This window comes from Hylobates moloch, unplaced genomic scaffold, assembly GCF_009828535.3.
Source record: "Hylobates moloch isolate HMO894 unplaced genomic scaffold, HMol_V3 SCAFFOLD_3, whole genome shotgun sequence".
Taxonomy (NCBI): domain Eukaryota; kingdom Metazoa; phylum Chordata; class Mammalia; order Primates; family Hylobatidae; genus Hylobates; species Hylobates moloch.
Genome location: NW_026652278.1, coordinates 35,730,409 through 35,742,909, shown reverse-complemented (window position 1 = coordinate 35,742,909; position 12,501 = coordinate 35,730,409). Strand labels below are relative to the sequence as shown.

General features: G+C 52.0%; 1 protein-coding gene across 4 annotated transcripts in view; it reads right to left on the bottom strand.

The window, feature by feature from the left end:
- CRTAC1 (cartilage acidic protein 1) overlaps positions 1 to 12,501 on the bottom strand; it is a 165,644-nt gene that overhangs the window by 60,714 nt on the left and 92,429 nt on the right. For all 4 annotated transcript variants that reach the window (XM_032134898.2, XM_032134906.2, XM_032134913.2 and 1 more), the window contains exon 3: positions 10,652 to 10,848. In XM_032134898.2, the coding sequence (XP_031990789.1) occupies positions 10,652 to 10,848 (197 nt within the window). The remainder of the gene's footprint in view (positions 1 to 10,651; positions 10,849 to 12,501) is intronic.

Genomic DNA, 12,501 nt, shown 5'->3' with positions numbered 1-12,501 from the left:
GTGAGTGTGGGCATGAGTGAGAGTGAGCATGAGAGTGGGGATAAGAGTGTGAGAGTGGGGATGAGAGTGTGAGAGTGGGGATGAGTGAGAGTGAGCGTGAGAGTGGGGATGAGTGAGAGTGAGTGTGAGTGTGGGCATGAGTGAGAGTGAGCATGAGAGTGGGGATGAGAGTGTGAGAGTGGGGAGGAGAGTGTGAGAGTGGGGATGAGTGAGAGTGAGTGTGAGGGGAGGGTGAGTGAGAATGAATGTGGGCATGACTGAGAGTGAGTGTGAGCGTAGAGTGTGCGAGAACAGTCGTGTGTGTGTGGAAGTGAGCGGATGAGCGTGAGTACTTGTAGGAGTGTGCATAGGTAAGGAGAGTGTGTAAGCGACCCCTTGACCCCTCAGGTGGCTCCACCCAGGAGAGGACAAAAGGGTTGATCTCTGAGGGGGCCTCACGCTGGGACCCCCTGAGACCGCAGGACCCACAGGAGCAGGAGCATCACCTGTGGGGTCTGGAGTTGGCCTCAAGGGTCCTCACCCGACAGCAGGGAACCGGCACCCTCTCTCCTTGCCTGCCCTCCGGAGAAGCCTGACCCAGGGAGGAGGAAAAGTCCCTTCCGCTGAGTGGAGGCAGACCCAGGAGGCCTGCAAGGGTTGTAGGTGGAGGCTTCAGCACAGGCCTGTTTCTGTGGAGCCCAGAAGGGACCTGCACTGAGCTGCTGTGGCCTGGATGCACATGGGGGAAACTGAGTTGCGGGTCACCCTGACAAAAGCACAGGGCCCCGACCCAGTCGGCCGGAGTTGCGTCCCACATCTGAGGCTTGTTAGCTGCGAGGCCCCAGGTCTTGGTTTCCTCATCTAGAAGTCGTGGATAACAGCTCTGCCTCCTTCTCAGCGTCGTTGTGGGAATTACATGAGAAACGCACATGGGGAGAGTTCGGCGGCAGCTCTGAGACCCCAGGTCCACAGCCCCTCCTCAAACTTCCTGGGAGTCAAATGTGTTCAGGAATTTGCATATTTTTCCTTCAGATTTTGGAAAGGTAACATAGTGCACACACCGTTTATTATGTAACACCCCCAGCAAGGATGGAGGCAGCACCCTGTAATTAAACACATTAATATTTCTGCAGTGAATTATATGAATATTCACCCTAAGTGGGATAAATAAAGCCTATAAATAGCTCAGATTAGCCCAGGACAGGTTTTGCTATCAATTGAATTTCCCACGAAACTTAAAAAATGCACTTGAAGCGTTCAGAGGGTTTTGGATTTCAGGGCTCTTGAGAAGGGACTTGGACTTATGCCGCCATCATCATAGCTGTCCTGGAGGCAGTGGCAGGCAGTGGCAGGCTTGCTATTGCTTCCATATGTCTGGAAGCCTCTGAGGATGGCCCCTGTGGGCTGCTGGGTCTCCAGCTTTCGCCATCAGCTAGCAGCCCTTGCCCATCTCTGCCCAGCCAGGGCCCCTTTAGATGCTGTACCTCCAGCTAGCTTCATCCCTGAGATGCCTGGGTCACACTCCACTGAAGCCTGGGCCGGCATGGAGTCGGAGAGAAAATGGGTGTGGCAGCTGGGGTTCTGCAGAGCTCTGATGGACACCTCTGGATTCAGTGAGAGAAATTTCTCAAGCTGCCGAGTTCCTGCCTTAGCTATCTAGAGGAGAAACTAGGTCTAGGGTGACTCTGTCCCCCTCTGTTTGCCTTCTCACCTCCAGTTCCTCCTGTCCACCCCAAGCAACATTTCTCAAAGTGTGCTTTGTGGGACTCGGATCTCTGCGAGGTGCCTGGAGAAAGGACTCTGTGATCATGCGAGCTTGGGAAAGACTGCACACTCACCCACCTCTTGGAGATTCCCCCTGGACATTGATCTATTAGAACTTCAAAAAGTCCTGCAATGAGTAACCTGTTTGATTTTATTTAACCCAGCCTTTCCCAAATGTTCCTTGGCCATGGAACCCCTTTTTGTAGAGCACCTCTTAGCGCCCTGCGTAACTGGTGCTGTCCTTAGCAAGGTGCCGTCCTAAGGTGCTGATGTCTGGTCAGGCTCAGAGCTTTTCAGCCGGAGGTGTTAGGGTGCCTGTGCTGTTGGCCTCTCCCCCTTTTCAGCCTCCTGGCTCCCGAGCTCACCAGGGATGCCCGGAAGAATAAACTAATTAAGGTAAAATGTGCAACAGCCATGCAGAGCCTTGTAGATCATAAAATGGAACGGCAAAATCAATGGCAGCCCTTCTGCAGGCAGAGGCCCGGAGGCCTGGGGGACGGGAGAGATGGGAGCCCGTGATTTAGGAAGAGCAAACGCTCTGGCAGCTGCAACCTGGGTAATTAGGTGTGTCAGGAAGACAGATAAACAGCGAGCTGTGCGGGTCGATGGCACAGGCAATAAACACCCAGCACTGGTCCTCGGCCCATGTCAGCATGCAATCCTGCCTTCTGGCTCCTTGTAGCTGCACAAGAGCTGCACTCTGCCCTGGGGTCCCTCATGAGCGGGTGGGGGCAGCTGCTCGGGAAGAGGTGAGGCTGTTAGGAGCAGGAGAGAGGTATTCTCTCGAGTCCCCTGGGGAAAGACACTGAGAAGGTACTGGCCTGGGAGAAACAGGAGGGCATTTGGGGCAGGGCAGGGGGCCCTGGAGTCACAGCCCCCAGGAGAGGCAAGTCTGGTGATTCCCATTTCCACCCTGATTCTGGCATCTTGGCATTAAAGGAGCCTTGAAGGTCTCAGAGTCCAGTAGAACCGCAATTTGCTGCCAGGAGGCCAGAGGGAAGGGTCTGCGGGTGAAGCTCAGGTGCCCACTATGCCCGGCAGGGGGCCAGGTGCTACACCAGATGCCGTGGGAGGCTGGGGGAAGTACGCCTTGGTCCCTGACTAGGGGCTTTTAGAGTCCATCCACAACACCGGGGACAGGTAAAGGAGACACCAGGAGACAGCCATGAAATGAATGATACTGCACGTTTATAGCACTTGCCAGGTACCAGGCAATTCACGTGTATTCTCATTAATCCTCACCAAAACCCCTCGAGGTGGGTACTATTTTCATGACCCCTTTACACATGAAGTGCCTGGGGCAGGAGAGAGAAGGGGACTTGCCTAAGATCCCACAGCTGGCAGAGCCTAGCAGGGCAGAACCAGACAGTATGTCTGGGAGATGCCTTGAAATCAGGATGGAAGAGTCGCTGTGATCACGGAGGGCTTCATGAGGGAGGAGGCACCTGAACTGGGTCTGGAAGGGTCAGAGTAACAACAGCACTGCACTCTACAGTTTAGGCAGGATGGCGAGAAAAAGGCACAGAGGGGACATTGAGTTTGACCAGGGAAGGGGGTTTGTGCAGGTGGAGGAGGCGAAGCATGGCAGGGCAGAGGAGACCCAGTAATTCCAGGACTGAGGGCAAAGGGGCCATTGGTGGCTTCTGATCTGGGGAAAGTCAGGGGAAGACAGTGTTTCCGGAAGATTAAGTTGGCAGTGGAGTGAAGGGAGAATGCGCTAGCAAAGGAGAAAATGCAGCGAGTGGCCACTTTTGTAGGAGCTCAGGTTTGATTGGGATGGGGAGGAAGCACTGGTGTAGGAGGGGTTGGCTGAGTGTGGCTGGCAGAGTGAGGGAGCTGTCCAAAATGTGGAAACAGTGACCCAATCAGGGACACTGAGTTCACTGGGGGTGAGCAGGAGCCTGGCTTCAGACAGTTTGCATTTAAAGTGACCACGGGGTGGCCAAGAGGTCACTGGCCATGAGGCATGACTGCTTACAGAATAGAGTCTGGAGCTAGGGAGAAGGGAAAGACCAGGCCATAAACAGGGTCCCTTGAGTCCCAGGGAGAAGCCACATTTGGGACAGAGATGGAGGCATCAGAAGACTAGAAAAGGGGAACAAGAGGGCACCAGAGCCGCTGGGAACATGAGGTTGTGTCATAAAGGACTCGTCCTAAGGATCACTGGATTGGAATGCCTCCTCCCCAGGAGGCTTTCCCCACCTGGGAGATGGCCTGACTCATGGTCTGGTATTGGTGGTAGAGAGAAGGGTGGGCAGGTTTGTCTGGCAAGGCAGAGGCCTCAGCCTCCAACCTCATTCATCAGGCAAACAGCAGGGCTGGGGAAGTAGCCAGCAACCCTCCCTCTAGGTGGATCTTGGGCAACTCATAAACTTGTGTTTTTCTGATCTGTAAAATGGAATGAGAATGGCCACCTATTCATCAGGTTGTTGTGAGGGTTAAATTAGATAATGTATGTAAAGTGCTGAGAACAATACCTGGCACATGAAAAGTTAAATAAATAATAACAACACCATCACCATCACCACCATCATCCAGGAAATCACAGCACATGACCACAGCAGATCCTCAACTCAGGAGGCAACTGTGATGTTAAGTATAAAAGGCTATATAAGACTTAGTCAATGGAAAACCAGCAGACAGTGATGGCTCCAGGGGAAGAAAGAACTCACTCAGACAAAGGACATTTTAAAAGAGGAGCCCAGGCTGTGCTGGGTCCCTGATGTAAATGCTGACCCCAGTCTTCCTTCCCCCATCCCAAGGTGAAGAGGGAAACCCGATCAGCTCCCACCAGGCACTTTGCCCACATCAGCTCCTTCAGTGCTCTCCGTAGCAGTGCTAGGAAGGTAGAGTCTTCATTTCACAGAAAGAAACAGGGGCTCAGAAGCTTAGGTCATTTGCCTAAGGTTGCACAGCTGTTGTGAGGTGGTCTGTCTGTTGCAGAGCCCCCTCTCATGTTATTAAAGAGCTGGGGTTGCTCGTAGGAGGCAGTCCCAGTTCCCAAAGAAACTTGTTCCTTGTTAGGACCATGGGAATGGCCTCTGGGGCCCCATATTCTGTATTATGCTGCTTTGGCCCATGCTGGGAGAGCTGCAAATCAGGACTTTGCATTCAAGTGAAATCTTGCTGGGGGATCAGGAGACCCCGGAATCCATTTTAGGACCTAGAGAATCCTAGGAAAACAGGGTGGAGCCATAGGGCCATACATCTCAGACTTTGCTGGGTCCAGGAAGCTCCTGGAGATTAAATACAGATTCTGGTTTCGGAGGTCTGGGGTGGCGCCTAACAGTCTGCATTTTTAAGAGCACCCAGCTGATTCCCATGCTTCTGGCCCATGCATCAGACTTGGAGTAGTGAGGTGTAGAATATCTGGGTACAGTTGGAACTGGACTAGGTGGAGGAGCTGCCCGACCAGGGGTGCTTCTCTCAAGAGCAGTCAGCTCCTCTGCTGTGAAGGCAGAAGAGGCTGGAAGTACCACCCATCCAAATACCCTTCTCTCTAGCGTGGTGACTGACGCTCCCTCTCCTCTCTAAGAAGTTACAAGAGCCTCTGCTGAAGACCTCTTTAAGTGTGACACAGAGCCCAAAAAAGAAAAGAGTGATAAATCCAAGTCCATAAAAATGAAAATTTTCCACATTACAACATCCACCAAGAGCAAAGACAAAAAAAAAATAACAAACAAGGGAAAAGCATTTTCAACTTGTCCTATAGACAAAGGGCTAATTCCCTAATTTATAAAGAGCTGTTACAACTCAATAAGGAAAAGACCAATAATCAATACAAAAATAGGCAGAGGCTATGAGCAGACAAGAGATTCAAATATATAAAAATATTCTCAGTCTCCTTCATTTTAACAAAAATGAAAATTAAAACTGTACTTAGATATCATTTTTCCCCATCAGATTAGCAAATACTGTAACAATAGATGAAATATTGTGTTGGGAGTGTCAGAAAGTGCTTGCTTGCATATTTGATCAACAGGAACGTCCTGGGCAGTGGCCCTAGGAAGGACAATTTGGCAGGGGCTATGAAAACTACACATGTATATTCATTTGAGGCAGTAATTCTATTTCTATGAACTCACAAATATGCCTGCAATTGTGGGAAATAGCATGTTGTACAAACTTACTCATTTGGTAGCATGCTTTGTAAGGGCAAAAGGCAAAAGACTGCAAGTAATCTTTCATCAATAGAGGACCAATTAAATTAACGGCACAGTGGAGTACTCTACAACCATAAAAAGAATGAGAAAGCTCTCTGTGTACTGCCATCAAATCAAATCCAAAATGCATTGTTAAATGAAAAGAGCAAAGAGTGGAACCATGAGTTGGGCATGCTGTTTGTGTAGAAAGGAGGGAGACACATAAATTATTTGAGCAGTGCCCCGCACATAGCAGATCTTCAATCATTTTGTGGAACTGAATGCATGAAAATACGGTAGTGGTGGGGCTCACAGTTCACACTGACCCATCGGCTACCCATGCTTCCGTTCGTTACCCCAGCCCAGCTCATGTGGGCGGGAGTGCTCAGAGCTATTCAGTGAAGCAGCTGGAGTGAGCTAGTGTGTGACCCCCCCAGGGGATGGGCTCTGACCAGGAGCTGCAGAACATCCTAGGTTCCTGGATGTGGAGGGAGGTGTCGGCACCTGCCTCTTGTCCCCCTGTGTCCTGCACACTCTCCTACCTGGTTTCACTGAGTAGTGTTGCCTGAGATGCTACTCAGTGGCTTGTATTTTTCTAGGTTGGTGAAGCCATAAGCTGGTTTCCTGGGCCAGGCCCTCCTGGGATGGTGGTCAGTCTTCCTCCTTCTCCTTTCCCTTACCCACTTGCCAATTCTCAGCCCTCGACCCAGACCTACTGGGTCCCCCATCTGCACAGTGTTACAATGCGGTCCTTTTCTCTTTGCTCCCACGGTCTCTCTTTCCCACAGGCCGGGAGGAAGGCCTGTGGACCTCCGCCCACGACACTTTGAGAGGCTCTGGCTTTCTTCAGAGTCACAGGACTGGAACGGCTATTGTGTGGAGTGCTTATTAAGTCCTGCGCACTGTAATAGGTGCTTTCATTCATTATCTCAGGTGTTCATTCAAAAATATGTATTTAATGCTTACTAAGTGACAGGCACTCCTTTGGATCTGGAGTACAGCAGTGAAAAAGGCACCCCCATGGAACTAAGACCCTAGTAGGAGAGATGGACAACAAACAAAAATCGCCTATTTTCAGATAGTGGTCAGTACTGTGAAGGAAAATAAAGCCAGTTAAGGGCACAGGGGGTAATGAGGGTACAATTTTAGATATGGGGCTCAGGAAAGATCTCACTGGAGGAGGGGCCTGAATGAAGGAGTGAGCCTGGAGAACATTGGTGGGAAAAGCATTTCAGGCAGAGGGAACAGCAAGTATGAAGGCCTCAGGTGGGAAGGCAGTAAGAGGAAGAATGGAGGAAAGAAGGTCAGAAAGGCAACCTGGGTCTCATAGGAGGGGTGCTGTAGGTGATGGGAAGGGCTTCAGATACAGTCTACGGAGCCACTAGTGGGAGTTGAGCTTAAGAAGTTGGCATGATTTTAGATGAGGGAGTTGAGGCTAAGAGAGGCCAAGTAACTTGTCCAAAGTCACACAGTAAATAAGGGGCAGACCCCAGGTTTGTACAAAATGACTCCCACAGGATGTTGTTGGGATGCAGGGTGCTTGCCCTCTTCTAGGAACTCCAATACTCGCATCCCAAAGGCTGGCCAAGGGAGGAGAGAGGGACCATGCTTCCACAGGTTGCTCTAACACACTGGCACATGCCATGGGCAGAGCCAAATGCCATGGGCATGCCTGGGCTGGTTGGGGGCCCCTGGAGAGTGGGCAGGGTGGCAATGGCTGAGTGCCATGCCAGCTGGGCCCAAGGAAGTGCTGACATGGCACAATGTCCCTGCTCCACACCCTGCCCACTGTCGATTAATCGGTGGGATCACTCAACTGAAAAACTAACTAAAACCCACAGACATCCCTCAAACCCACAGAAGGTCGCCAGCACTGAGGCTGCTGGGCACTGTTGCCTCACCCCCACCCTGGGGGCCAGCTCCAGCCTCTCCCAGTGCACACTTATGCCCTCGATCTCAGGAGCCCAGGGCCTTTCTGGTGCCTTCACTGTGTCTGCCTTTCTTGACTTCCCTCAATTGGCAAACCTTCTCTCAGGCCCAACAGCTCATGCCCGCCTGTTCTTCCTGGGATTTATTTATCAAATTTTAACTTAGCTCTTAGGATGTGCAATGTCTGGCTAGGGCCAAAGGGGACCACAACATGAACGATACAAGGTTTTGCCTTCAAGGAGCTTAGAGTCCAGGCAGGGGATTGGGAGAGGGGACTCAGATACCCAGAGAAACACAAGGCCATGTTGAGGACAGAGTGTGAACTTCATGAGGGCAGGATTTTTGTGTTTTATTTACTGAAGCATCCTCAGTCCCTAGTAGGTGCTCAGTAAATATTTGTCCGGTGGATGAATGCATTAATAAATGAGTAGGGTTGTTGTGGGGCTGAGCATGAAACTAGCATGATTCTGAGGTAGTGGCCTTCCACCTTGGTGTATGGGGGAATCGCCTGGAGGTCTTTACCATCTGGTTACTGGATCCCACTCCTAGAGGTTCTGATGGGATTGACTGGAGTGCAGCTTAGCTGGGATTGTTGAAAGCTCCCCAGGTGACCCTAATGTGCAGCCTGGGTAGGGAACCAGGGCTCTGGGATTCATAATGCAACACTCTAAGAGCGTGGGAGGGGCTGCTGCTTCAGAGACACCTGGTGGCTGCCACTGTAGGTGCTCTGTGCTTGGTGAATAGGGGATGGTCTGTCCCCTGCCTCTGGCATCTGCCTGCTGAGCCCACACTTCCACAGTTCTCCTCGCTCCAGCTTCCCAGCCTCTGGGAGACTTCCTGGGGACTCACCCCTTCTATAGGAATCCCTTGATGCTGCTCCCTTTCTGACCTTGCCCCATGTTAAAGAGTTGATCAGCCCACCAATTAATTGTGTCCTAATCCAATCTTGGCTTGGCTGGAGAGAGGGCAGTAAATCCAGCTGCATGATCATGCCCTGATATTTGTGTAGGGATAATTACTATCTCTCAGGCCTCACTTGGTGGCAAGATGAGATGAAAACCCATAAAACACCACTCAGGGCTGTGGATCATTGTTTCTTGGCTACACAAGGCTGGCTGCCAGCCCGACAGCACTGCCTGCCCCTGCCCTTGGCATAAGCCCCAACCTCTTCCCCTCCCGTTTATGCAACTGCAGGACTCAACATCAGGGGCAGTCTAGGGGCTGGATCCTGGCTTGGGCTCAACAACCAGTAATGGTAATGTCGTGGCTCAGGGGAAAGCCAGTGTATATGTGTCAGGGTGGGGAGTGGAGCACAAGGAAGTTGGTCCTCATAGCCAGGCAGTCACCGGCCTCCAGGAGGTTGGGAGGTCCAGGATGATGACTGCTCAAGTCTGAACCCCAGGGCTTCATCCAAAGCTGACCTGAAAGAGGGCTGCCTTCTGGAGGACCCCACTGCACATTCAACCTAGCCCCACAGGGACACAGGGCCCTACATCCCTCACAGTGTCCCTCCTTCACCTAGGGACACTGTGGCCTGGGACTTCCGCAGAGATATTACAGCCCCGCAGGCCTGGGCTGAGATCCTGAGAGCTGAGCCTGAGAAAATGCGAGCATCGCGGTGCGGGGACGGGGGGGCGGCGGGTGTGGCAGGGAAACCACCTTGATCTGCTGCCACAAGAGCACAGCTCCGAAATCATGAGACACTGAGCAACTACTGCAAGCTAGGCTCTCCAAGAGGCAGTGAGGACACAGGGTTGAGGAAAGCCGTAGAGCATCTTGATTAAGAGGATGGATCTGGAGTCAGACACCTGGGTTTGAATCCTGAGACTTACAAGCTGCGTGGCCTTGGGCAAGTCAGGTAAACTCTTTGTGCCTCAGTTTCCTCAATTGTACAGTGGCATTTACCAGTACCTACTAATCGAGGTTGTGTGAGGCCTAAATGAGATAATTAATGTAAATGCTTAGATCAGGGTCTGACACACAATAGGTGCTGCTTAAGTATTAACTGTTATTATTGTCACTGTCATTTAGCCTTCTGGGCATCAATTTCCCTCATCCATTCCTTAGCGTGCAGGACCTTGTTACTCAAAGTGTGGTCCCTGACCCAGAGGCATCATCATCATAGCCTGGGAGCGGGTCAGAAGTGCAGGGTCTTGCCCCACCCAGACCTGCTGAGTCAGTCTGCATTTGCACAAGACCTCTAGGGGATTCGGATGCACACTTCAGTTCGAGAAGCTCCTGCAAGAAAAGGCTCCATGAACTCAAGGTCTGTCTTCCTCACGGTTGTGAGGTGCTTCCTCACGGTAGCACCTCTAGGCTGGCAGAGTGTAGGTGCTTAGCAAGAATTTGGGGAGTGAACAAGTGAGCTCAGCTGAGAGTAGTGGGGGGCTCTTGAAGGATTTCAGAACATTTTAGAAAGGTCCTCTACAGCCAGCATGGAGGCTGATTCTAGGGGCATCTTCTGATCATGGCATAACCCAGGTGAGAGTGATGCATGCTTGAGCCAGGGCAGGGCAGTGGGGCTGGAGAGGGGGGAAGGGTCAGGAGGGCTCACATTAGGAGGCAGTGGTGGGGACACACAGTCTGAGGGAGAGCCTTGGTCTCTGCTCACCCTGTCCATCTCCAGGCCCGGGGTTCAGGAGATGAAACCTACAGGCTCACACGCAAGAGAAGAAGTCATTCTGGGACCCAGGGAGGTCCTGCGGCAGCAGGGGGCAGTGCCTAGGGGGACGATGACAGTTGCCTGAGGAAGGGCCAGGGTTCCCACGGCCCTCCCCAAGTTGGTGCTGGGAGGGAGAAGATGGGAAGCAGGAAGAGTCCCGAGCCACAGGCCTTACCCGAGAAGGCATTATTGGTGTTGAGGAAGTAGATCTCCTCCCGGCCGTCCCCGTCGATGTCGCAGGCTGTGACCCCGATGGCATTCCCCTGCCGGTCCCGCAGCGCGTAGTAGGGTGAGCTGCGCTCATCAACTGCAATGTTCACCAGCCGCTTCTGGGCTCGGTCATACTTCAGAACCAGGTTGGGCCCATTGTACCTGGAGGAGGAATGGGGAGGGGATGCTGGGGAGGAGCCGCTGGGCCCACCCAGTCCCATCCAACCACAGCAACGGGCTGGGAGTCCTCCCGGACACGCCATGGGGCAAGTCAGACCCAGAGTGTTCCTGGGGAACCCGGCCAGACTTGCCTCACGTGTTGGATGAGTGTCCCTGAATCAGATTCGGGCCCAGGCGCAGTGAGAGTCAGCGGGGGCCATGTGGGACACCATATAAGCAGCAGGGTGGCGGAGGGGAGTGGGAGCCGTGGACAGCCCCTTCCCACAGGCCTCACTGAAGAAAACAAAGAACTTTCTGACACTTATCTTGCCCATTTCAATGCAAAAGGCACTTTCACATTTATGATCTTATAATTTAAATTTAACAATCAAGAGAGGTAGGCATGTATTAGTAACCCATTTTATGGATAAGGCAACTGATGAGGTTTATCAGGGAAACTGAGGCTCAGAGAGGCTGAATGCCCTTTCCAAGGTAACACAGCCTAGGAAGTGTCAGGTGCTGGGAGTTGAACCAAGGCCCTTTCTACTATCCCGAGTCCCGAGTCCCTGTGTGAATGAGCCCTGGAGGAGCAGGAGGCTTTGTTGTTGGGGTTTGAACAACTCTCCTGACAAAGTCCCTGCATTTAAACAAAAGGATGAAGTTCACATCTCAGATGGGAGAACATGAACACGTCTAAAGTTATTAGACAGACCTGCTGGATCTTTTTCTAAGAAATCAAGACAAAAGGTTAAAAGGCATCACTACTTAGCTCTCCTCTGTCTCACTCTCCTGTGCCTGCGACTCCCTCCTCGCTGCACTGAAGCCCCAGGCACTTTGCACTTGCCGTTCTCTGCCCAGGATGCTGTTCCTCCAGACATCCACACCGCTGGCTCCCTCCTTCATCTCCTTTAAACCTTTGCTCCCCTGTTCCTTCTCAGTGAGGCCTTGCCTGCCCATGCTCCCAAAATTAGCACCCCCGCCACTGCACCACCACCCTGTTCTCTATCTCTCACTAATGCTCTCTTCCCACAGCTCTGACCAACAGCTGACAATTCCATATTCTCATTTACCTCTTCCTTCTCTGTCTGGTCTCACTAGAATGTCAGGTCCATGAAGGCAGAACTTCTCATCTGTTTTGTTCCCCAGTGCCTAGAACCATGCCTAGCATACAATAGGTGCTCAATAAATATTTGTTGGCTGATTGAATGAATGAAAGCTCAGAGCTGATGTCTGAATCATAAAAGCTCAGGTGTCCCATGGTCTATTTCTTCGCATCACCCTCCCATATGGAGAAAACAAGGGCCCTGCAGGAAGTCAGTGTGCCCAAGGTCACACCCCGGGCAGCACAGAAATGAAAGTCTGAGGCCTCTTCCTGCCCACTAGGAGCACCAGCTTGCCAGGTTCTCCCAAAGAATGGAACAGATCCCATCCACGGGGCCCCCCACCTCTTCCTATGTTTCAGCCTGAATGTGCACATCCTGAGGGAAATGCAGATACTGCCTCCAGAGGGTCCCTAGCTGGGAACACCCAGGGAGGGCAGGAAGAGCTTTCTAAGGTCTTTGAGAGAAATCACGTCTTTCTTTCCTGAAACAAATCCAGTCTGGCCCGCTGCATCATCCCAAGATGCAGAAGCCAGCGAGGTTTGGGGGATGCTGA